We start from the raw sequence: 26,218 nt of genomic DNA on the forward strand, positions 1-26,218 counted from the left end.
CAGCCCAGGGGATTGCAGGGACAGAGTGTTAGGGGTAGCCCAGCGGGACGAACAAAACCGCGATTTCAAACAAGCCCTGTGCAGACGGCCCGAGACGCTCTGAGGGGGAGGGGCGGCCACCATTACTGAGGCAACCCGCCCCAACTGAGATACACGCCCATTGCTGAGGCAGCCTGCTGTTGCCGAGGCAACCCGTCCCTACTGAGATACACACCCACTGCTGACGCAGCCTGCCATTGCCGAGGCAACCTGCTACAACAGAGAGACTCCGCTGCAGAGCATGGCGGAGAACACAGCAGAACAGCAGAGCCAGGGTGAGCCTCACAACAGCAGGGCGGAGCCTCGGCAAGCAAACAGTGGCTAGTCTGCGTCCTAGCTGGGCAGGACCTCAACGGACATCCAAAAATAAAGCCCAAACCCCTCAACACAGAGCATTTGAGGAAAAAATAAAGGGTTTTTTTAATGAGCTCTGCTGCAGTAGAATCAAACATAGCAGCCTAACAGCCCTGAATGAACAACAGAACTCACAGCTCAGCAATTAAGCTCCTATAAAGTACAAACTGTCTCCTCAAGCAGCTCCCTGACCCCTCTATATCCAAAAGACTGACATTAGGCAGGCATCATCCTGGGACAAAGATAGCAGAAAAAGAAACTGGTAGCATCCCTCGCTGTGCCACAGCCACTAGAGGTGCACCCCAGACAAGCAGGGTCTGGAGCAGACCTCAGCAGTGGTACAGCGAAGGGGCTAGACTGGTAGAAGGAAAACCAAGCAACAGAAATACTTCATCATCAACATTCTGGGTGTCCACTCAGAGACCCAATCGAAAAGTCAGCAATTACGCAGACAACCAGCGGACAAATCCACAAAGATGGGAAGAAACCAGCGCAAAAAGGAGGAAAACACCCGAAACCAGAAGACCTCGCCTCCTAGAAAGGACCAAAACTCCTCACCAGCAAGGGAACAAAGCTGGACGGAGAATGACTGTGACAAAATGATGGAATTAGACTTCAGAAGATGGATAATGAGAAACTTTTGTGAGCTAAAAGATCATGTATTAAATCAATGCAAAGAAACTAAGAACCTTGAAAAAAGATTTGAAAAAAGATTCGAGGAAATGATAACAAGAATGGATAACTTAGAGAGGAATATGAATGAATTAAAGGAGCTGAAAAACACAATACGAGAACTTCACGAAGCAAGCACAAGTTTCAATAGCCGAATTGACCAAGCAGAAGAAAGAATATCTGAAGTCGAAGACCAACTCAATGAAATAAAACGAGAAACCAAGATCAGAGAAAAAAGCGCAAAAAGGAATGAACAAAGTCTCCAAGAAATGTGGGACTATGTGAAAAGACCTAACCTATGTTTGATAGGTGTACCAGAAGGGGACGAAGAGAATGAATCCAAGCTGGAAAATACTCTTCAGGACATCATCCAGGAAAATTTCCCACACCTAGCAAGACAGGCCAACACTCAATTGCAGGAAATCCAGAGAACACCACTAAGATATTCCGCAAGAAGAGCAACCCCAAGGCACATAATCGTCAGATTCAACAGGGTTGAAATAAAGGAGAGAATACTAAGGGCAGCCAGAGAGAAAGGTCGGGTCACCCACAAAGGGAAGCCCATCAGACTCACAGCAGATCTCTCGGCAGAAACACTACAAGCCAGAAGAGAGTGGGGGCCAATATTCAACATTCTTAAAGAAAAGAACTTTCAACCCAGAATTTCATATCCAGCCAAACTGAGCTTCAGAAGTGAAGGAAAAATAAAATCCTTTGCGAACAAGCAAGTACTCAGAGATTTTGTCACCACCAGGCCTGCTTTACAAGAGCTCCTAAAAGAGGCACTACACATAGAAAGGATCAACCAGTACCAGCCATTCCAAAATCACACTGAATGCTAAAGAGCATCAACATAATGAAGAATCTACAACAACTAACAGGCAAAACAGCCACTTAGCATCAAAATGGCAGTATCAAATTCACACATAACAATATTAACCCTAAATGTAAATGGACTAAATGCACCAATCAAAAGACACAGACTGGCAAATTGGATAAAAATCCAAAACCCATCAGTGTGCTGTATCCAGGAAACCCATCTCACATGCAAGGATACACAAAGGCTCAAAATAAAGGGATGGAGGAAGATTTACCAAGCTAATGGAAAGCAAAAAAAAGCAGGAGTTGCAATTCGCATCTCTGATAAAATAGACTTTAAAGCAACAAAGATCAAAAGAGACAAAGAAGGCCATTACATAATGGTAAAAGGATCGATACAACAAGAAGAGCTAACGATCCTAAACATATATGGACCCAATGCAGGAACACCCAGATACATAAGGCAAGTTCTTAATGACTTACAAAAGGACTTAGACTCCCACACAATAATAGTGGGAGACTTTAACACTCCACTGTCAATACTAGACAGATCAACCAGACAGAAAATCAACAAGGATATCCAGGGCTTGAACTCAGACATGGAGCAAGCAAACCTGATAGACATTTACAGAACTCTCCACCCCAAATCCACAGAATACACATTCTTCTCAGCACCACATCACACCTACTCTAAAATTGACCACATAATTGGAAGTAAAGCACTGCTCAACAAATGCAAAACAACTGAAATCATAACACACAGCCTCTCAGACCATAGTGCAATCAAGTTAGAACTCAGAATTCAGAAACCGACCCAGAACCGCACAGCTTCATGGAAACTGAACAACTGGCTCTTGAATGTTGACTGGGTAAACAATGAAATGAAGGCAGAAATAAAGAAGTTCTTCAAAACCAATGAGAACGAAGACACAACGTGCCAGAACCTCTGAGACACATTTAAAGCAGTCTCTAGAGGAAAGTATATAGCAATAAGTGCCCATATGAGGAGAATGGAAAGATCCAAAATTGACACCCTATCATCAAAATTGAAAGAGCTAGAGGAGCAAGATCAAAAAAACTCAAAACCCAGCAGAAGACAAGAAATAACTAAGATCAGAGCTGAGCTGAAGGAGATTGAGACACGAAAAACCCTTCAAAATATCAATAAATCCAAGAGCTGGTTTTTTGAAAAGATCAACAAAATAGACAGACCACTAGCCAGATTGATTAAAAATAAAAGAGAGAACAACCAAATAGATGCAATAAAAAATGATAAAGGGGAAATCACCACAGATTCCACAGAAATTCAAACCATCATCAGAGAATATTACAAACAACTCTATGTGCATAAACTAGTAAACCTGGAAGAAATGGATAAATTCCTGGACTCCTGTGTCCTCCCAAGCCTAAACCAGGAGGAAGCTGAAACTATGAATAGACCAATAACAAGGTCTGAAGTTGAGGCAGCAATTAAGAGCCTACCACACAAAAAAAGCCCAGGTCCAGACGGGTTCACAGCCGAATTCTACCAGACACACAAGGAGGAGCTGGTACCATTCCTTCTAAAACTATTTCAAACAATCCAAAAAGAGGGAATCCTTCCCAAATCATTTTATGAGACCAACATCATTCTGATACCAAAACCCGGCAGAGACCCAACGAGAAAAGAAAACTTCAGGCCAATATCCATGATGAACATAGATGCAAAAATCTTCAATAAAATATTGGCAAGCCGATTGCAACAGCAAATCAAAAAACTTATTCATCATGATCAAGTAGGATTCATCCCGGGGATGCAAGGCTGGTTCAACATACGCAAGTCTATCAACGTAATTCACCACATAAACAGAACCAAAAACAAAAACCACATGATTATCTCAATTGACGCAGAGAAGGCATTCGACAAAATTTAACAGCCATTTATGCTAAAAACCCTCAATAAACTCGGTATCGATGGAACATATCTCAAAGTAATAAAAGCTATTTATGACAAACCAACAGCCAATATCATACTGAATGGGCAAAAACTGGAAGCATTCCCTTTGAAATCTGGCACTAGACAAGGATGCCCTCTTTCACCACTCCTATTCAATATAGTACTGGAAGTTCTAGCCACAGCAATCAGGCAAGAAAAAGAAATAAAGGGTATTCAAATAGGAAAGGTGGAAGCCAAATTGTCTCTATTTGCAGACGACATGATAGTATACCTAGAAGACCCCATCGCCTCAGCCCAAAAACTCCTGAAACTGATAAGCAAGTTCAGCAAAGTCTCAGGATATAAAATCAATGTGCAAAAATCACAAGCATTCATCTACACCAATAACAGACTTAAAGAGAGCCAAATCAAGAACGAACTGCTATTCACAATTGCTACAAAAAGAATAAAATACCTTGGAATACAACTCACAAGGAACGTAAGAGACCTCTTCAAGGAGAACTACAAACCACTGCTCAACGAAATCAGAGAGGACACAAACAGATGGAGAAACAGTCCATGTTCATGGTTAGGAAGAATTAATATCGTGAAAATGGCTATACTGCCCAAAGTAATTTACAGAATCAACGCTATCCCCATCAAGCTACCATTGACTTTCTTCACAGAACTGGAAAAAACCACCATGAACTTCATATGGAACCAAAAGAGAGCCCGCATAACCAAGTCAATTCGAAGCAAAAAGAACACAGCGGGGGGCATCACACTACCGGATTTCAAACTATACTACAAGGCTACAGTAATCAAAACAGCATGGTACTGGTACCAAAACAGAGATATAGACCAATGGAACAAAACAGAGGCACCGGAGGCAACACAACATACATACAACTATACAATCTTTGATAAACCTGACAAAAACAAGCAATGGGGAAAGGATTCCATGTTTAACAAATGGTGTTGGGAAAACTGGCTAGCCATGTGCAGAAAGCAGAAACTGGACCCCTTCCTGACACCTTACACTAAAATTAACTCCAGATGGATTAAAGACTTAAACATAAGACCTGGCACCATAAAAACCCTAGAAGGAAATCTAGGCAAAACTATCCAGGACATAGGAGTAGGCAAGGACTTCATGAACAAAACACCAAAAGCATTGGCAACAAAAGCCAAAATAGACAAATGAGACCTAATGAAACTCCACAGCTTCTGCACGGCAAAAGAAACAGTCACTAGAGTGGATCGGCAACCAACAGAATGGGAAAAAATTTTTGCAGTTTACCCATCTGACAAAGGGCTGATATCCAGAATTTACAAAGAACTCAAACAGATTTACAGGAAAAAAACAAACAAGCCCATTCAAAAGTGGGCAAAGGATATGAATAGATACTTTACAAAAGAAGACATATATGAGGCCAACAATCATATGAAAAAATGCTCATCGTCACTGGTCATCAGAGAGATGCAAATCAAAACCACATTGAGATACCATCTCACGCCAGTTAGAATGGCGATCATTAAAAAATCTGGAGACAACAGATGCTGGAGAGGATGTGGAGAAAAAGGAACACTTTTACACTGTTGGTGGGAGTGTAAATTAGTTCAACCATTGAGGAAGACAGTGTGGCGATTCCTCAAGGCCTTAGAAATAGAAATTCCATTCGACCCAGCAATCCCATTACTGGGTATATATCCAAAAGACTATAAATCGTTCTACTATAAGGACACATGTACACGAATGTTCGTTGCAGCACTGTTTACAATAGCAAAGACCTGGAATCAACCCAAATGCCCATTGATAATAGACTGGATTGGAAAAATGTGGCACATATACACCATGGAATATTATGCAGCAATCAGAAATGATGAGTTTGTGTCGTTTGTAGGGACATGGATGAATCTGGAGAACATCATCCTCAGCAAACTGACACAAGAACAGAAAATGAAACACCGCATATTCTCACTCATAGGCGGGTGATGAAAAATGAGAACACATGGACACAGAAAGGGGAGTACTAAACACTGGGGTCTATTGGGGGGAAAAGGGGAGGGCCAGTGGGAGGGGGAGGTGGGGAGGGATAGCCTGGGGAGAAATGCCAAATGTGGGTGAAGGGGAGAAGAAAAGCAAAGCACACTGCCATGTGTGTACCTACGCAACTGTCTTGCATGCTCTGCTCATATACCCCAAAACCTAAAATCCAATAAAAAATTAAAAAAAAAAGGAAAAATCCTGAAAGTCCTGAATTTGAATTGGAAATATTAACTGAATTCATGAAATATTTTCTCTATCCACAGAAAAGACCTAGAAATGACAACCACCCCAATAGTAATGAATATCCCTGAAGAGCAATGTGTTCTTGCACCATCATTTCTCACTTAAACCAAGATTTCTTGAAGAAAAGACTGATTCCAAGTCTGGGATACAGAAAGTACAAGGAAGCACGGATTATCTTGCCATACAGAAAGACAGCTATGAAAGACTCTGCAGGTCATGTTAAAGGACACAGGTACCAGCTTGAAAAGGCTCCCACTAGCCAAAGGTAAGATGATATGAATTTCAATAAGGATAAAAAATGCAGTAGGTGGTGTCCTTCAAATATGTTTAAATGAAGATCATAATGACCATAAGTGATAACTTAAAATTAATTGGTCACCTTCAGAGAATAAAAGGAAGCCAATTCGTTATTTTGACAAAAAGCATTTAGCCTGCTGATCCTATATGAACTGACGATCGATGAAAGAAGCATCTCTTTATAGTATTATTCCAGCTAATAAAAGAAAACGAAATGATAGAATTACAAAATCGTCAAGTTTTCAATTCCCAACATATTAATTAAACTAGGTTTAAACTGAACATCAGCTAATATAACAACAATAGGTGTAAGAAATTTCTTCTGCTAGCTTATTTTAAATGTCTGCCTACAAATCCTCTTAGTGTTAAAATCTTCCAGTCACTGAAAGAAAACAGTACCTCCCCAATAGTTTCCAGCTGGAAACAGCGACGAAGAAAGGAATCGAAGGAAAACTTTAGAGGAAGAGTTTTAGTACATGACAATTCATTCCTTTGTCCATTCACTTACCTCATTCATAGGTTCAACAAAATGTACTGAAGCCATGCAGGGAGTCAGACGACCATACTGTTGGGAAATCATCTAACAAAGCAGAGCATCTCATCTCAGGAAGACCAGTGTGTGAGATCACCAAGAGACTGGGAAACTGCAGTAGATTGTGGTATTTGAGGGTCATATAATGCTTAGAAAAAAGGACATTGGGAGTTGGCCAATGAAGAGCTGGAGAACAGCTTTGAGAGGCTGATCTTTGCCCCTGTGAACCTAACTGAAGCCTTTTTATAACAAAAGAAATATTGAAAATGAAACAGTTTAGAGCATGAAGGGCCAATCTTTTGGCTTCCCTGGGCCACACGGGAAGAAGAATTGTCCTGGGCCACACATCAAACTACACTAACACTAACGAAACCTGATGAGCTAAAAAGAAAATACACTGCAAAAAAATCTTATAATATTGTAAGAAAGTTTCTGATTTTGTGTTGGGCTGTGTTCAAAGCTGTCCCTGGCCGCATGTGGCCTGCAGGCTGTGGGTTGGACAGGCTTTGTTTAGCGCCTGAGTTCAAATCAGACACAAAGAACAGAGGCCAAAGATACTGGAAATCAAATTCTCTCAAGATTCACATTGATGTATCAAAACTGAAAGGTGCACCTGAGTAGAAGACGGCCTTTTTCTTCTGAAATCAAAATAGACATCTTAAATTGTGTGATACTTGGACAAGCAGCCTCTCCTCCCTGAGCTGACCTGGGTGCTAGGAGTATTGAAAGGAAATGGTGCTTGGTGGATGTAAGTGTCACCACAGGTCCACTTTCTCATTGCCTTTCATACACTTGGTACTTAGAGGATTGTACAGGCCTTGTCTGCTGTATACGTATATTTGCTAAATTGTCTGTCAATGAATTGATCAATCAGCAATTTTTATTTCTGGAGGATTGGCTCTCAGTGACTTGGACTGCTTCAGGGGTAAAGGTGTTGGAGGAACTGGCTGAAGAAACAGATCCGATGGAAATAAGAAAGTCAGGTTTCTTCTAGAAGGTAAAAACCTAGTCACAATAGCAAATCCAAAGCAAGAAACCTTAACTGAGTCAGCATAGCCTTCCTGTACGTTTCCAGGGAGCCAACTATGCAAAAGAGGATTGGGTTACTATCACAGAGTGAGACTGAAGTATAACAATATCCGACAAGTAACACACAAGAACGTAGACTCCTGCAACCTACACGTGGGTGTTGCATAAATAAAAACCTCTCACTGATAAGATTGGTTATATATTTTTTGCAATAGTAAGAAAAGAGCTGTGCGCTGTTTTTTACTCAAACCTGCAAATAAAAATGTTTAAGTATTTAAGAAGTAAGGCTGATGAAAATTATATTTACAGTTCTCTGAGATTCTCTTAGAGATGTTCAAATTAATGTGATTTGGGAGTCATTCAGAAAAGTAAATACCATTTAAGATAGGAAGAGAGAAGAAATAAGACAACAAAGAACTGTATAAGCAAGGAATGAGAAAATGAGTAAATTAGACATTTTACTACATTATCTAAATTCATATTCAGTTATGATCACATTTATAGAAAGAACTTTATATTTATAAATGATTGGGGTAGCAATCAAGAAATGTGCTATTAGCAGATTTTGTTCAGACTTGAAGCATAAAAAATAATATTCTTGGGCATTTCTTCCTAAAAAGACAAATCATTTGGGTTCTAGAGGAAACCTCCAGTGACCTTAGGAATAAAAAATAAAAAATAGCTGTCAGTACATTGGAAGTCAGTAATACTGAGGATTTCCACATTCCATTAGTCCACTTCTACTCAAAGAAAAAAGGTAATGGAAAGAGGGCTAGAGATAAACTGACCTTATCCTACCAGTACAAGCAGACCAGACGATGTCACTACTAGATTATTACTTCTATAAGGACAGGGACCAGGCCCGTATTGTTCTGGTGTCTACAGCAGGGTCTGATCAGGAAACGTCTGATCAAATTGAAAAAGCAAATCGACATCCTACATACATGATAGGAATTCAACAAATATAGGATAGATAGATAAATAAATGAGTGAGGAAATAGGAAGAAGGCAAAAGAAGGGAAGAAGGGATGGGAAAGGAGGAAAGGAAGCGGGAGGAACAGAGAAAGGAAGGGAGAAAAAAATGAAATGAAGGAAGGAAGGAAAAGGAAGATAAAAGAAGGGAGGGAGGAAGGAAGGAAGGGAGGGAGGAAAGAAGGAAGGAAGAAAAGAAAAAAGGCAGAAAAGAAAGAAGAAAGGTTGGAGGAAGGAAAAAAGAAGGAAGGTCCTTTTGAATATGGGAATGGAGACGATGGCTGTGAGAGCAAAGGCTCTTTCCAAGCTTGATCAACTAGCATTACATAATGGACTCATCTGCCAGTAAACTATCACAGACCACAGACACTACTTTCTTACATGGCCACACTTTCCTTTACTCAATATTTCACTTTTCTGAGATTTATGTCCAGTGAGGTAGTGAGCTGGGTCTCCCCCTAATCTGGGCTACTGCCATGGATCCTCACTCTCTTCAAAGCCTTCAGATGGATCAAGTGGACTCTGGCTGCTTTGGGCTTCAGCATCACCCTTGGATTCTCACCTTATAGATTGCTCTTAATTTTTCAAACTGCAGCCCTCAGGAAATCCTATCCAATCCTGGAGTGGGATATGTAACTCGCTGAGGCTTGTCCAGCTAATGAACAGATCAAATATCATTCCAGTTCACCAGGCAGCCTCCTAAACCTCACAAACAATTGCCAGTGTCTCCACATCCCTCAAGACCCTTTTCATCTCTCCCCTCTGGAGATAAGCACTCTCCTGACTTATCTTCTTTATAAGTAACCACTTCTTTATAGTTTTATCACCTAAATGTGCATCCTTAAATACTGTGGTTTAATATTGCCTGTTTTTAATTGTATATTAGTAAAATCAGAGAGCATGTATAGCATGTATTCTTTTGAGTCAGAATTCTTTGGTTCAACAGTATATTTGTGAAACACAACCAAGAAGTCAAGTTTGTTGGTTTACATTACTGTACATATTTTATTATATGATTATTCAAAAATTTACATAGCCATTCTGCTATGAACATGAGTATTTCTAGTTTAGGACCATTATGAAGAATGCTACTATAAACATTTGTGCACATATCTTTTGGTGCACATAGCCCCTCATTTCTATTGGTTATATACACAAGAATACCATGATTGAGGTTCAACTTTAGTAAGTAATGCCCAACTATTTTCCAAAGTATACCAATTTAATCTTCCACGAGTTGTCTTATAGGAATTTACATTCCCCACATACTGATAGACAGTCTTTATAATGTGGTACTTTTAGTTGATGCATAGTGGTATCTCATTGTGATTGTACTTTGCATTTCCCTGATTAGTAATAAGGCTAAGTATCTCTTCATAAGAACATGGGCTATCTGGATATCATTTTGTGAAGGGATTTTCCTATGGGTTGCCTGTGTTTTTTTTAATAATTTGTAGGAGTTCTTTATGTATTTTGGATACACTTTGTTGGTTATAGTTATGGCAAATACCTCCTCACTCTCTACCTTCTGCCTTTTTTTCCTCTTAATGATGTATTTTAATTAACAGAAGATCTTAGTTTTAACATACTGCAATGTTTCAGATTTTTCCTTCATAATAAATGCTTTCTGTGTTACATTTAAGAAATCTTTACCTCAAGATCATAAAAACATTATCTTACATTTTTTTAGAACTATGAGTATTTTGCTTTTCACATTTATATAGATATAATCTACCTTGATTTAATTTTTGTATATGGTGTGAGATCAGGGTTCAATCTAATTCTCTTCCTATTTATATCTAATTAATGCTATACAAAAGGCGTCATTTCTCTGCTGCTCAGTAGTGCCACTTTTTCATAAATCAACTTTGCATTTGTGCATGGATCTATTTCTGGGCTGTTATTTAGTTTATTTGTCTCTTTTAGTGGTGATACCAGCATTTTCATATACATATTAAAATCAGATTATTAATTTCCACAAAAAATGTGAGAATGTTTTTGATTGGATTGAATTGAATGTATACACCTATTTGGAGAAAGCAGACATTTGTATAATATGGAGCCATATAATCCATAAACATGGTCTATCTCTCCACTTTTTAGGTCTTTAATTTTTCTAGAAAATGTGTCTTATATTTTTCTGAGTAGAGGCATTACATATCTTTTATTAATTTGTTTTAAAATATTTGACATTTTGGATGCTACTGAATATATAGATTTATGTATATTAAAAATACATAAGATATATGAAAAAATATATATACATATATTTTGAGATGGAGTCTCCCTCTGTCACCCAGGCTGGAGTGCAGTGATGCCATGTCAGCTCACTGAAACCTCCAGTCTCCCAGGTTCAAGTGATTCTTGTGCCTCAGCTTCCCATGTGGCTGGGACTACAGATGTTTGCCACCATGCCCAGCTAATTTTTGTATTTTTAGTAGAGATGGGATTTCGCCATGCCAGGCTGGTCTCAAACTCCTGACATCAAGTGATCCTCTCATCTCAGCTCCCAAAGTGCTGGGATTAAAGACCTAAGCCACCGCACTTTGCCTGAAAATATATTTTTAAAAAATTAAATATATTTAAAATTGTTGCTATTAGAAAGAATTTATTTTTATATGTTTTATGTTTCTAATAATCTTGTCAAATGCATTTATTAACTATTTTCAAACTTTACACCATTTATTTCTAGTTTATGCTTTATTGTAGTGGCTAAGATCTCTGAGGTTCACCTCTCAGGGTCATCCTCCCCTAATTTCTGGCCAGGTAAACTTTCTCTTTTCTGTTAATTCTCTGATGCCTTCAAGTAGACAATTTTAAATCCAGGTTTTCTAGTTGTTTTCAGCAGGAGGGTTAATCCAAATTACCAGGTCTGCCTTTAGTGGAAGCAGAAATCCAATAAATCACTTTTCAGATATCTGAAAGTTCTTGGTGATACAGGGATGCTGATGATCCCCAAAGGAGAGCTGCTGTTCTTGAACATAAAGAAGTACAGCTGAGGGCCTGAGCCCTTCCTCACTCCCTGCCTAACCCCACCATAATAGCAATGACATTTGTTCTACAGTCAATCATTGACAAAGAAGTTTCCTATGCATTTGATACAATGACATTGTAAGGTAGGTATTATTATTTCTCTGTATATACTTTACAGAAGAGGAAATGACATCTCATAGCAGATCAGTGGCTTTTGTAAGATCACCCACCAGGTGGCAAGGCTATCACATGATTCAAAGTTAATGCATTTTTCCTCTTGGGTCAAGAAGCTAATAATTAAACGGAAATAGAAACTAACATAGACCAAATACACACATAAACATGTACTTACCCAACTAGTTATGACATGTGCCCTATGTGACTACCAAGAAATAAGATTAGTTTCCTTAAGACAACACATAACACCAGCCTCATTATTTTATAATCACAGCTCACAGACATGTCATTGCATGCTATGGCCAAGGGAAGAAGAGAATATATTACAGAGGTGGTATGGAAAAGGCCTCATGTACACAGTGGGTTTTGAGGTGGGTTTGAGCAGGAGAGAAAGAATGCAATCTTTGGTATAAGTGGGAATGGTACTTCAGAGAAACAGAACCAGAAAAATACACACACACACACACACACACACACACTCACACACTAGAGATGGGAATTTCTACTTTGTCCATCACTGTCAGAGCCCTCTCAATAGTTTCCAAAAGAAAATACTAACACATTAAATATACAGTTAAAACACCAAAAAGCACAAAAAAAATGCCTTTTTTCTTTTGGACAATTTAAGGTAAAGGTTTTTGACAGAGGCAGCTGCAATTACTTTCTTCCATACACTAAACAGTTCTAAAAAGACATGGCAATTTACCTTAGGCAGGTAAGATGAGAAAAACATCTTCTTAGGGTTGCAGTGAGGGGTACGTGAGATAACCTATCTAAAGGCTCTTTCTAAATTCCAAATGCTGCACGAAGGCAATGTATGTTCTCTAACATACATCATCCTATCTCACTGAATCTTCTGTTGTGATAATCTTGAAAAGGTATGTTTCTTGTTTTGCAACATTATACCAGCTGTGCAAAAGGTTAACAACCTGTGAGATCTCCTAAAATGTGATAAATACTTGCAGATCCCAAGAGCACTGAATTCATAATCTTTAAAAGAAAAATGAGGCACGAAGCATCATCTTAGGTGAATTCACCCATACATGTGACAAGAGCAATTCAGTATTACATTTGCCGTAGCTTCTTAAGAGTGAATCTGTTAGTTCTGTGGCAGCTTGGTTTGCTTTTCTATGAAACTACCTTGTTACATTTGTATTTCCACCTAAACTGCTAGCACTGAGAGGCAAAGGCACCAGAACCTCAGGGCTCTGCAAATTACTACCATCATGGCTCGGTAAATGCCAGTGCTGACACTGGACACAGTACATGTTCCACACTGGGTACCAGATGCTGCGGATTATGGAGGTTGCTCAGTTCTTCAGGGAGCGGGCACCGCAGGCAACGTGTGGTCCAGCATGTAAAAGGTCGTGAAACTCTATCTTTTCCTATTATATCTGAATACTCCACAGCCTGAGACTTTTTGCCTGCAGTAATCAGTATCAGTCTGATTCTTTTGATCACTGCCTATGGTTCTGAGTTGATGTAACTATTTGTTTCAAACAGGCTAGCCTTGGCCAGGCATGGTGGCTCACACCTGTAATCCCAGCACTTTGGAAGCCCAAAGCAGGTGGATCGCCTGAATCTGGGTGTTCAAGACTAGTAGAGAAACCCCCTCTCTACTAAAATACAAAATTAACTGGGTGTGGTGGTGCACGCCTTTAATCTCAGCTACTTGGGAGGCTGAGGCAGGAGAATCACTTGAACCCGGGAGGTGGAGGTTGTGGTGAGCCGAGATCATGCCATTGCACTCCAGCCTGGGCAACAAGAGCGAAACTCCCTGGCAAAAAGAAAGAAAAAAGAAAAAAAATAGAACAGGCCAGCCTCAAGGAAACATAAACAGGGAATTGATAACTGAAACAAAAAGTTCTGTTGCTTCTGCAGCAAATTGCAACTGCAACTAAGTCTCTTTAGATTCCCAAGTCATCCTGTAAAAATGATTACAGATGGAAAACAAGTACAAGCGCATCTGAATCATGTGGAGGAAACTTACTAGTCTCAAAATTGAAAGCCAATTTTGCATTCAGTACTCCTGTGCATGCTGCTTTCTCAAAGCTTTCAGAGAATTAAGTTGGGACTAAGTAATGCGACTGGTTTAAATAGTGCTAAGTTATAAAACACGGACTCTTCGAGTGGACTCACTTTTCAGGCTAAGCCCAAGAATACTCAAAATTACATCCCAGCAACAAAGCAACTTTTCCCTTGAAATACATCTTTCACTACATTAATTTTCTTGTAGTGCTTTTCTGTTCTTACTAAATAGAAGATTTGAATGTCACAATTTTCACTGGAAGTCCAGGAGAAAGTACTCAAAATCTGATACTGAATATTCTACTCCTAGAACCAGCGTCTATTCTTAGGGATGTATACAAAGAGGCAAAGTCCTGTCTTCAGCTGACACTAGTGAGAGAATCATGTGGAGGAAACTTATTAGTCTCAAAATATTAAATTTTCCTCTTTGTCTGACATTTTATAAGGCTCAGTTGCTGCTTCACCCCTTCTATCCTTCCCTTACCGCTGGCATTTTTTTGGCTGAAAGTTTTGCCCATAATTTAACAAGGTAGTTTCTGTCTGTAGAATGCAGGAAATCAGCCATATTTGAAGAAATATACTTTGTAGGATGCACTTCAGATGTCAGATGGGATGTCTTAACATCTGGTAGAAAAAAACAAAATAAAGTTTAAAATAAAAGGCATCATATAAGGAAAATTTCTGAAGTGATAGAAATGTTTTATATTTTTATTTCCCCAAACATAACAGTTGGATAAAGTCTGTGCATTTCACCTTGAAAATAAAATAAAAATATATCTTAGAATAAAATAACTCAATAAAGTCAGCCTATAATACCTAATAGACATATCCTCTGAATATATCCAATACTCAATCAATTCAGGTTTATTTTAAATATAATCAAAAGAAGTAAAACATTTCATAAACAGTGGCTTCTAGATACTTAATTGAAAAGTTACTCTTATAATGAATTTTCATTTGATGAAATTCCAAAAGGCTAAAAGGAAAATAAACTACGCAATGCTAAGAGGCTTTGAAAGAGAATGGAATGGATGATGAGGGCACTGTTTAACAGAATTATTCATAAATAATATCTAATATTTTATTTAAGATGTTAGAATGTTTCAGAGACCTAGAATATAAGAATAAATTTTTATTCTTATTTATGTAAAACTTACATATAAATTTTTATTACTGCTCATTCACAGAGGGCCTAGGAGAAAATCGCTTTAGCCATATGGGAGCATCAACATTTTCAGGAGTATTGCTTTGAAAATGCTAAAATAAATGACATTCACATGTATCTTCAGTCAATATGATGAACTAAGCAGAAGTGGGAAGCTACCCCCACCCAAAGATGAAAGAAAATACTAATGTATAACATAAATTTGTTTTGTTTTTAATACATAATAAGACAGAAACCAAGAAAGAAAATGTGCTAGGTGGTACAAGTGTAGTGAAGACTGAAATTCAGAGCAGTGAGAATTGATCGGGGCAGAGGTTTGAACACATGGCCTGAGAGGGGAAGCCACAGTCCTTGCATGCTTGGCAATACAAAACCTGGACTTGGCCAGGTGCAATGGTCCACACCTGTAATCTCAGCACTTTGGGAGACCAAGGCTGGCGGAACGCTTGAGCCCAGGAGTTTGAGATCAGCCTGGCCAATATGGTGAAACCCCATCTCCACAAAAATTAGCCTGGTGTGGTGGTGTGTGCCTGTAATCCAAGCTACCTGGGAGGCTAAGGTGGGAGGATCACTTGAGCCCAGGAGGTAGAGGCTGCAGTGAGTCATGATTCTGCACTGCACTCCAGCCTGGGTGACAGAGTGAGACCCTGTCTCAAAACAATGACAAAAGGAAAAAAAATGACCTGGACTGTTTGATCAGGTGACAAATTGGAAAAAGGGTGTCTGGAAATGTCAGTCCACAGACCTAGGGACTTTGCCTGGGCACAGATGCTCACCTAACCAGACAATAGAAACACCTGTGGGAAATCAGACTCTGATTTGGTTTGGAATATCAACTTGAACTCCCCCAAATTGTGTGGCAATCCCAAACCAATAAAACAAGGTAAAAGTTGTTGCAGACAAGTGAAAGTATTTAATCATGGTAAGAAAGTCTAAAGTTCCACCCAGCCCCCGTCTTAAGAGAGGGAGATTCAACAGATGCAACAAATGTGCCAGGACTATATCCAAAGAATTCCAGGTAATAGAACAATCTAGAAAGGAACATTAAAGAAACTATGTTTAACCACAGAGTGATAAAATGAGACAACTGTACCCAAAAACATTCTCTGCTGTATCTCTGTGATTAAAAAAAAAGGGCACTTGACCCATATTTATTGAGTATCTGCTATGTGCCAGCTGGTGCTCTGGATGCTGGGGATATCACAGTAAATAAAAAGTTCTTGACCTGTGGGGATTGCATTCCAATATTGGAGGCAGATAAATAACACATTAAATAATGTCAGGTAATGGACAAGAGTGACAAAGAAAGAGGAAGCTGGATGAGGGAACCGCATGAGAGATGGCATGGTGGTCAGAGGAAGTCCTCTCTAAAGTGGTGACATCTAAACAAACATGAAAAGGCGTAAAGAAGAACAGCATTCAAACATCTGGGGAAACCTATGTCAGATAGAAAAAGGGGCTGGTATAAGGACATGTCCTTAATATAACTGCATCACAGTAAATAATTCAGAGTGGCTGAGGCAGAAACAGAGAGAGAAAGAGAGAGAGAGGAGGTGCATCCTGTGCTAAATTATCTTTTGGGGAAAAAAAAAAACAACCTTGTCCTGTTGATGACACTCTAAGCACAGAGCATTAGGAAAAAGACCAGATGAACTGGAACCACATAAATAAGATAAAATTTAAAGAAATAAAAGCTATATTCATTGAAATAATTTCTATAGAGAAGATCCTATATAGTATATAAAAGTTTATTCAAAAATATAATTTTTGTGTATGGGTTCCTTTTTCCAGTTTTCTAAGATATAAGCTGTCTGTACCATGGTGTAAACAAGTCGATTTCAATCTGATGACACAATGAAGCTATAATTCCAATAATGTAATGTCTGAATGATTTCTCAGCAACAAAACATTCTGGGTAAAGATAATGTGTTTAAATTACTATTAAACTACATTGTAATACTACCACTTTAATGACTTGAACTCCTATAATGTGGAGTTTCATACAGTTCTTAATATATTGTCTAATGACTTAATACATCAACGGACAAAAGAGCTTATTTCCCAATTTAAGAAAAAAGCCATAATTACCAATGTTATAACACCATGAAACAAATTTTCTTAATGTGATTTTATTCAAACTATCTAAATTAAAGTCAACCTTGAGGCAGCACTTTAAATATATATAAACTACTTTACTGTCCACAAAAAGAAGGAAGTTCTTCAGCATATAGGCTAGTTAAATTTATTTAAATACCTTCAATGAAGCATAAATGAAGTTAATGATCCTAGGCAGATTTTTAAAGTTCTGTTATGGATTAGTATCATTACAAATGCAGGAAAATATAAATGAAGTATCTGGAACAACTGGAACTACATTTCAAATTAATTCTAAATGGCTTAGATCTTTAATATTAGACATACTCATTTGAGGTCAAACAAATTAAAATAATATTTGCATAAAACATTTTAAAAGAATAAGCATAAAATCCAACCTAAATAACAAAAGCAGTAGAGGCCATGTACCTACGAATAAAAGATTTATATGTATATTTAACATTGTATCATCACACAGACTAAACAGGGCCATTTAATGCATAAAGGAAAGGAAAAAATAGAAGAAGTTGATGATCTGGTATCACAGGCACAGAGCCAGGTCAATAACTAGTGATGAACTTACCATACGGGGATCAGATTGTAAATATTTTGAAAAACACAATCTCTATTTTAATGACAAGTGTTTCTGCATTTGTAAGATTTCTTATACAGCAAAGCAATTTAGTCATTCTCCTGTCCAAAAATGTACTGATTACTTTTCAATATGAGCTTTTAACATTTAAATAAAACCTTGCAAAAAAATGTATCAACACTAGAATTGATCTCTCTTTGAAAGCAGTTAGTCATGGATGACTTGGAAACAGGATTTAATTTTAAAATAACAGTCCTCAGATGCACAAATGACTTCAAAATCGCTTATTTTTTACCCCTCACTGAAATGGAGCTTTGTAATCACAGCACTTTGGGAGGCCAAGGCAAGCCGATCGCCTGAGGTCAAGAGTTCAAGATCAGTCTGGCCAACATTGGTGAGACCCTGTCTCTACTAAAAATATAAAAATGAGCCAAGTATGGTGGCATGCACCTGTAATCCCAGCTACCGGGTAGGATGAGGCAGGAGAATCACATGAATCCAAGAGATGGAGGTTGCGGTGAGCTGAGATCCCACCACCGCACTCCAGACTCCACTGGGCAACAGCAGAGTAAGACTCCATCTAGGGCCAGATACAGTGGCTTACACCTGTAATCCCAGCACTTTAGGAAGCCAAAGTGGGTGGATCACGAGGTCAGAAGATTGAGACCATCCTGGCTAACATGGTGAAACCCCATCTCCACTAAAAATACAGAAAACTAGCCAGGCGTGGTGGCGGGTGTCTGTAGTTGCAGCTCCTCAGGAGGCTGAAGCAGGAGAATCACTTGGATCCAGGAGGCGGAGGTTGCAGTGAGCTGAGATTGTGCCAGTGCACTCCAGCCTGGGCTGCAGAATGAGACTTCGTCTCAAAAAAAAAAAAAGACTCAGTCTAAAACACACACACACACACACACACACACACACACACAACCCATATGGTGAGGAGTTTTTTTAAAGGAAAAAGTAACAAGAATAATTCATACATACCTACAATGATTAAATGTATAGACTCAGTCTAAAAAACCACACGCATACAAACAAACAAAAAACAATATAGTGAGGGTTTTTTGAAAAAAAAAAAAAAAACTAACAAGAATAATTCATACTTACAATGATTAAATGCATATATATGTATGATGTAAATACCTGTAAAGTCTGAATAAAAGTCATTATATGGAAATATGTAATCACAAAAAGAGCTTAAAAGAAAACACAGTCTGCTATCAAATTTTAAATCTTTTTAATATGATAGATAATTTACAGTGGAAAATTAAGAAAAAAGTTTAGTTCATTAGGAAGTGCTATCACAAAACTAAAGGTGTTATAAGAAGCTATTTTTCCAGGACAGAATTACATCTTAAAAGTCTTGTCTATTTGTGCTTCTAAGAAAAGAATAATATCAACTAGAAAAATAATAATTTCACATAGTATCCGTGATAATTTTCCATAGCAAAATAAGCTTTTAGAGTAGAAAGCTATCTCATCAGTCCAAGGACATACAGTAATGATGTTATAGTTATGTTATATATATGGTAAAGTGAATACATTTACTAAAATATACTAATGATAAAGTGCTATACTCTTGAGTGTCTAATCAAAGGAACAATAAGTTATTTAAACAAAAACAATTTCTACGTCAGGAAAAAGGAAAACATGTACATGTACATTCATAAGAACAAATAAAGTACAAAAATTTCCCTTTCCAGTAAACTTCATATGTTGTAATGTCTTCGGTGGAGGTGTGAACTGATGGGTCAATATTTGGGCCTTACATCAAGAATGTTCCAATTAAAACATAGAGCAATAATGCCCAGAATCCCCCCCAAGAGTGGATGAGTATATAACGAAGTAGTTAGTTGACACTTTAAAGAAGATAAAACACATAGAACAGGTAAATTTCAAGAGTGGAAATTTGCTATATATGATCTGTATTATATAGAAGAATTTGGGAAAGAAAAAAGGAAAAGGGTGACAATGATTGGCAAGAAACGGTATACATCATCAGGGAGCTTCAATACACATTAAGTTTCCTTTCCTTCGACTAACATGTTCAAATGACTGTATTTCCACTGGGATTTCCACCCAATCCCACACCCTAAGCATGATCTTTGCTTGCTACGGGCTTATCCTTCAAGAGCAACTTTTTTCAAAGATGTTGCCTCATTGGTCACTTTCTCCAGCAAAGACATTCTCTGTCTTCCTTCACTTTGCTTTTCTGTCTTAGGACACTGAGGGTGTATAGATCTGGTAATTGTAGAAGCTTGTCTTTGTCTCAACTGATCCACAAAGAGAAAATGAAATACCCACCATCTGGACAAGTGACTTGACAGCATTTACTATCTAACCAGTCTGAAATCCAGGATATAAAGAATCTTGATTTTATCAATAATGAAACAACAGTAAAAATAATAGATAGCATTTATTGAGCATGTACTATGTGCCAGGTGTTACTACAGGTCTTTTATGTGTATATCACATGGAAATTCATAATAATATCAGAATTGGACATTTCCCTACTCACTTCTCCAAACTGCCCTGCTCCCTCTGAATGCCCATTGAAGAACCTCTTGATCTCTGTAACATTTTGCTAAACTACAATTTCTGTCCAATATTATTCTAATTTTAAGTTCCTTAATTAAATCAAGGTTGTCAAATTTTAAAAAAGGATTTTCACAAAGACTATCGCATTTACCAACTATTGCCATCCAGTTTGAACAGTGTCACCCTCTTTCAATGAATGGGAAAATGCAAACATTTTTTGCTGCTTTCTTTTTTTTTTTGAGACGGAGTTTCGCTCTTGTTACCCAGGCTGGAGTGCAATGGCGCGATCTCGGCTCACCGCAACCTCCGCCTCCTGGGTTCAGGCAATTCTCCTGCCTCAGCCTCCTGAGTAGCTGGGATTACAGGCATGCGCCACCATGCCCAGCTAATTTTTTGTATTTTTAGTAGAGACGGGGTTTCACCATGTTGACCAGGATGGTCTTGATCTCTTGACCTCGTGATCCACCCGCCTCGGCCTCCCAAAGTGCTGGGATTACAGGCGTGAGCCACCACGCCCGGCCTTGCTGCTTTCATATTAATATGAACAAACACTCATAGAAGCACTTATTCTACTAGATATTGTTCTGGGTGGTTTTCAGTATATTAACTCATTTAATCCCCATAAAAATAGCATTAACTCCATTTTATACATGAGAACTCTGTAACTTGCCCAAGGTCACATGGCTAGGTTGTAATGCAACTGGAATTTTTAAGGATTAGTTTGAATTTTAGTGTTATTTGCAATCATGAATTTCTAAGGTTACAATCTGTAATAAAAGGTCTTCAGCTTTTGCAAATCATGATTGCACTCTCATAATCAGTTTTAAGATTAGAGGTTTGATCTTCTAACACCATTTATCTGTCATCAACACAAAGACATGGTTAGGCCCTTCTTATCTTCTTCTCTGAATGGCTGGTCAATACAGAAAAGTGATTTCTAGAATTAGGTCTTTCAAATTGGACTATGCAATTAAATTCATTTACAGACATACTGTGCTAGTACTATATAAATAGTGCAATTATCTTAAGTGGAACTTGGTGGATCTTTTATGGTAATAAGATGATTTTCAGGCTTGTCATGGAGCAAAAGGCAAGGAAGTTAGCTGATCAAGATTGTTCTGAAGTGCCTTTTTAAAAAAAGCTTCATATAAAACATACAAATTTTGGATATATCTTATCCCAAGCCCCAACATTGACAAAAAACGTAACTGCCAATACACCAGATCCTTGTCCTAGAGAAGAATTCAGCATAAATGATGTCACCCATCCAACCTCACTTGAAGGCAACCAGAGCTGGGAGGCAGTCTGGTAGCAGGCCTCCAAGTAAGGACAGCATCAGAGCAGAGCTCTAGGGCGCTCAGTGCAGGGTTTTCCAAACTGCAGGTTGCAAACAAAATTGTGAAATCAATTTAGGAGGCCACAGACAGAATTTAAAAATTAAAATCCAGCACCATAGAAAATATGAGTCATCTATCACCATGGTAAGGGTGTTTTTTGACATATTTTTTTTTCTAGCTGTGTATGTGTTTACTGGGTCATGATATTGTAAAATGTATACTTCTAATGATGGATCTTGGTCAATAAAACTTTGAAAGCCATATATCTAAGGAGTACTAAGTACATACAATTTTCTAGTACTAAGCACTACATTTAATAAAACAGGATTCCTCGTAACCAGCAAGTGGAGTCAGTTGCACTAAGTGGATCTTAGATCATAAAATGAATCTTACATTTTAGCCAGTCCAACTAATCCCCCAAGATAAGAAGACCTTCTGTAAGATTCCCATAACAGAGCATCTAACTTCTGGAGCAAGCTAGTCTGTCCCTCGGCAAATCACCTCTAACTCTTAGAAGGTTCATGATGTCAAATCAAAATAGAATGTAAGGCTATTGCTTTTGCATGACAGCTCTTCAAAGTGTGTGTGTGTGTGTGTGTGTGTGTGTGTGTGTGTGTGTGTGTGTGACTGAATTTCATATAACTTTTTCTGAATAAACCTATAGGTCATTGTAGAAAATTTAGAAAATACTAAAAAGCATAAATAGGAAAATAAAAATTATACATAATCCATAATCCAGAGCTAATAATTGGAGCCACACTGATTCTATCCTCTTCTTCTTTTTTTTTTTTTTTTTTCCGAGATGGAGTTTCGCTCTTATTACCCAGACTGGAGTGCAATGGCGTAATCTCGGCTCACCGCAACCTCTGCCTCCTGGGTTCAGGCAATTCTCCTGCCTCAGCCTCCTGAGTAGTTGGGATTACAGGCACGCGCCACCATGCCCAGCTAATTTTTTGTATTTTTAGTGGAGACGGGGTTTCACCATGTTGACCAGGATGGTCTCGATCTCTTGACCTCGTGATCCACTGGCCTCGGCCTCCCAAAGTGCTGGGATTACAGGGTTGAGCCACCGCACCCGGCCCTGATTCTACCTTCTTAACCTGCTTTCTACTTACTATGAAACCAATAGTTTCCTGTAATTAAATATTCTTCTACAACATGATTATAATGACCACATAACATTCCAGCATACAGCTATGCCATAACTTATTTTTAAAACCCCATTAGATAGCTGGATTATTTCTAGATTTTATCATAAATACAGTGATATGAACATCACTGCACATAAGTGATTACCTTATGATAATCCTCAGATTCAAATTACTAGACTGAGGATACACAAAAAATTGTGTATCTTGTAAATGTGACAGAAAATTGTAAAACTGTGCCCCAGAAAAACTGTGCCAATTCACTTTCTCTACTGAGACAAAGAAAGTGCATTTACCCATATCCTCGCCAGGTATAGGCATTAAGCTGTTTTTCATCTGCCAATTCAGAACAAAAAAAATGTCCATCCTGTTTTAACTAATAATGAGGTTAATTATTTCTGACATATCTATTGGCCATTTTTATTTCCTCTTCTGTGAATTTCCCACTCATGCCCTTCATTCAATTCTCTTTTGACATTTTGGAAATCACTGATTTAGCTCTTTAAATATTAGAGGAAGGCTGTCACGCCAAGTGGCACTATTATCTCCATTGATTTGAATATTAGGTGCCAGTCTCCCTTAAAGGCGATAAAGATGTATTACTAATGTAGTAACTATAAGCCACCATGTTTTTTTGTTTCTATAAAGATCACCTTGCTAAGCAACATATCACATGGGAATGATAGAAACTTTGTAAATATAGATGGAAAATGGCAATTTTTAAGCCTTGTTATTCTCTATGTAAAAATCGGAAGTTTTCCTTATACCAAGAAAATCAGTAATAGCACTAAAAACCTTTTGTTGATATTCTTTTCACTCCTTTCCTCTGACCACAAACAAAATGTGGTCAGAACCCGACACTGAACCTGAGACATTAGGAACGTACACTACTAAAACAATAACGCAGGCACAAAGAAGTGATACAAAAACTTGGCTTATCACTTCCTGTTAGTACTTTAATGGAAATGGAACCCCAAGTGCCTTCAGGAGCCTCAGAAACAGGTGCTCAAAGAGGAAAATTACACATTTCTAAAAGTAATCTTAAATTTCTAAAATTCTTCACCTAAGTGAGACATGGTCAACGCTAAAGTGCCCACACCCAGCTCAGAAAATGAGTCATCATCTTAATTTTCTTCCTCTCTTGCACAATCTGCCCTCCTCCACATCCAATCTAAATATTTATCTACTTTGACAATTCCTGCCCCCAGAGCCTCATTTCAGGCCTGACCCTATTTCCTGGACTACAGCAATAACTTTCCAGCTGCTCCTCTTGTTTCCTGAATTGCTCTCCTCCAATTCATCCTCTATACCTCCTCCAGACAGACGCCCCTATGATACAAATTCAGCGGCTCCCCATTGTTGAAGATCAAGTTTCCAAGCTCACTGGAGTAGCACAAAAGGCACTTTGGATCTACATAGACCTACATCTCTCCTGGCATTCGGGTCCTTAGAAAATGCTATGCCTGTGCGTGCCTCTGCGTAGGCATATGTGGTTGCTTCTAAGAAAACTTCCTCTTGCCGTCAGTCTGCTGACTAATTCTGCAACCGGGAAGACTAAGCTGAAGGCTGACCTTCTCTTAGAAGTGTTCTCTGATCCAGTTTTTGTATCCCAGGCTGAATTCAGTGTCCTTCCTCGGTATTCTTATGACAGTCTGGGAAAGTTAACAAATGGATTTTCCTGTCTGTAGGATGCAAAATATAGCCTAGCACGCTGTGGGGCCTTCAGTTGCCCTAATCACACGCTATTATTAGTATAATGAACTCTCTTATCTGTTTCCCTTGATAAAAGACAAAGCTCCTTGAAGCGTCCTCATCATCTCACCTTATCTAGCAACCAACACCATCTGGCACATAGAGTGTACTCAATAAATGCTTGTTGGATGAATGAACTTTTAGTAAAAATAAATAAATAAATAAATGATATGCTTTCTAAAGTTGCTGCATTATTTTCTAAATATTTCTAAAGTTACTGTATATGAAACATTATTAGATATGCTTTCTAAAGTTACTGTATTATTTTCTAAATATTTCTAAAGTTACTGTATATAAAACATTATTAGATATGTTTTCTAAAGTTACTGTATTATTTTCATTATGGACAACTCAGATAAATCAGAAGGTAATTACTGGCATTACATAAGCTTTTCATTTTGCAAGAGGATTTCTATATCCTGGATTTCCAAAATTTCTAAAATACCAATTTCCTCTACTGCCCTTGAAATAACATTTGAAATTCATAGTCTCAGGGACACATCTGTTTTGTGTAAGATAAAATACATTTACACAGGCATTTAGTCATCAGTTACATTTTTAAATAGGAGATACCAAACACAGTAAGTGCTCAATAGATATCTTTTTAAGAGTCACAACTTAGGTTGTCTGTTTTAGTCACAATTGTCCTCTTTTTGGGGGGAGTATAGTCTCCATACATAGGAGTAGATTCAGTAGGTATGTCTAAAGGTAACCCTGGTCCCTGTCAGAGTAGAATGGTTTAAGAACGAGTGCCTAAACCAAGCTAAGCCAATAAGACTTTCCCTGGATTAGGATTAATGAACATTCATTCAAATTAACCCCTTTACAGTAGTGGGAGCTTCCAGAGGTAAAATGAGATGTGGGCTTGAGAGCTGCTGGTGGCCAGGTTCCCCAGCATGTGCAGAAATTGGTAAGAGTCATTTGTAGTCCAAAGAATGAGGCCAACATGGAGGAAGAAACAGAGATGAGAAGCGGTGAGAGTACCAGACCACAGTCCAGGAGATGACTAGAGTCCTGGTTACGCTCCGCAACTGGCCCCCAATCTCTCTGAGCCCTGCTGGAGCCCTGCGCTTCTGGCAGTCTGGTCACATGCAATCTTCTACTCCCTTCTCACAGTCACACGAGCCGGCTTAGAGTGGACTCCTATCATTTGCCAGCAAAAGAATCCTGATGGTATGAATCGATAAATGAACAACTGATCCACTCCCCACTAATTCTTTTAATCGATTCAACCAGATGGTTTGACATCATAAAGGCATGGGCTGATTTACATGAGATTTCTATTCAGAGAAAGAAGGAAGGTATTCATTTTGAAATACATTTCAAAAAAAAGTAAGTTTCAGGCAACATATTGCCAAGACAAATCTGAAGCATTTGATCACAGTATCATGCGTGCAAAATAGGTTCTGTTCCCTACAGAAGATTCTCACAAATTAACTGCAGGTTTAGAACCTCCAGGAACAGCAGTCTCTTTCTCAAGAGTTCTTTTTGC

The 26,218-nt window shown here is 38.4% G+C and overlaps 1 protein-coding gene across 2 annotated transcripts in view; it reads right to left on the minus strand.

The window, feature by feature from the left end:
• Positions 1-26,218, minus strand: part of LRGUK (leucine rich repeats and guanylate kinase domain containing) — a 137,078-nt gene that overhangs the window by 22,307 nt on the left and 88,553 nt on the right. Inside the window, exon 16 of one of the 2 annotated variants that reach the window (XM_002751972.6) lies at positions 14,585-14,724. The exons of the other annotated variant lie outside the window; for it this stretch is intronic. Within the exon in view, the coding sequence (XP_002752018.3) occupies positions 14,585-14,724 (140 nt within the window). The remainder of the gene's footprint in view (positions 1-14,584; positions 14,725-26,218) is intronic. 2 annotated transcript variants of the gene reach the window in all.

This window comes from Callithrix jacchus, chromosome 11, assembly GCF_049354715.1.
Source record: "Callithrix jacchus isolate 240 chromosome 11, calJac240_pri, whole genome shotgun sequence".
Lineage (NCBI taxonomy): Eukaryota > Metazoa > Chordata > Mammalia > Primates > Cebidae > Callithrix > Callithrix jacchus.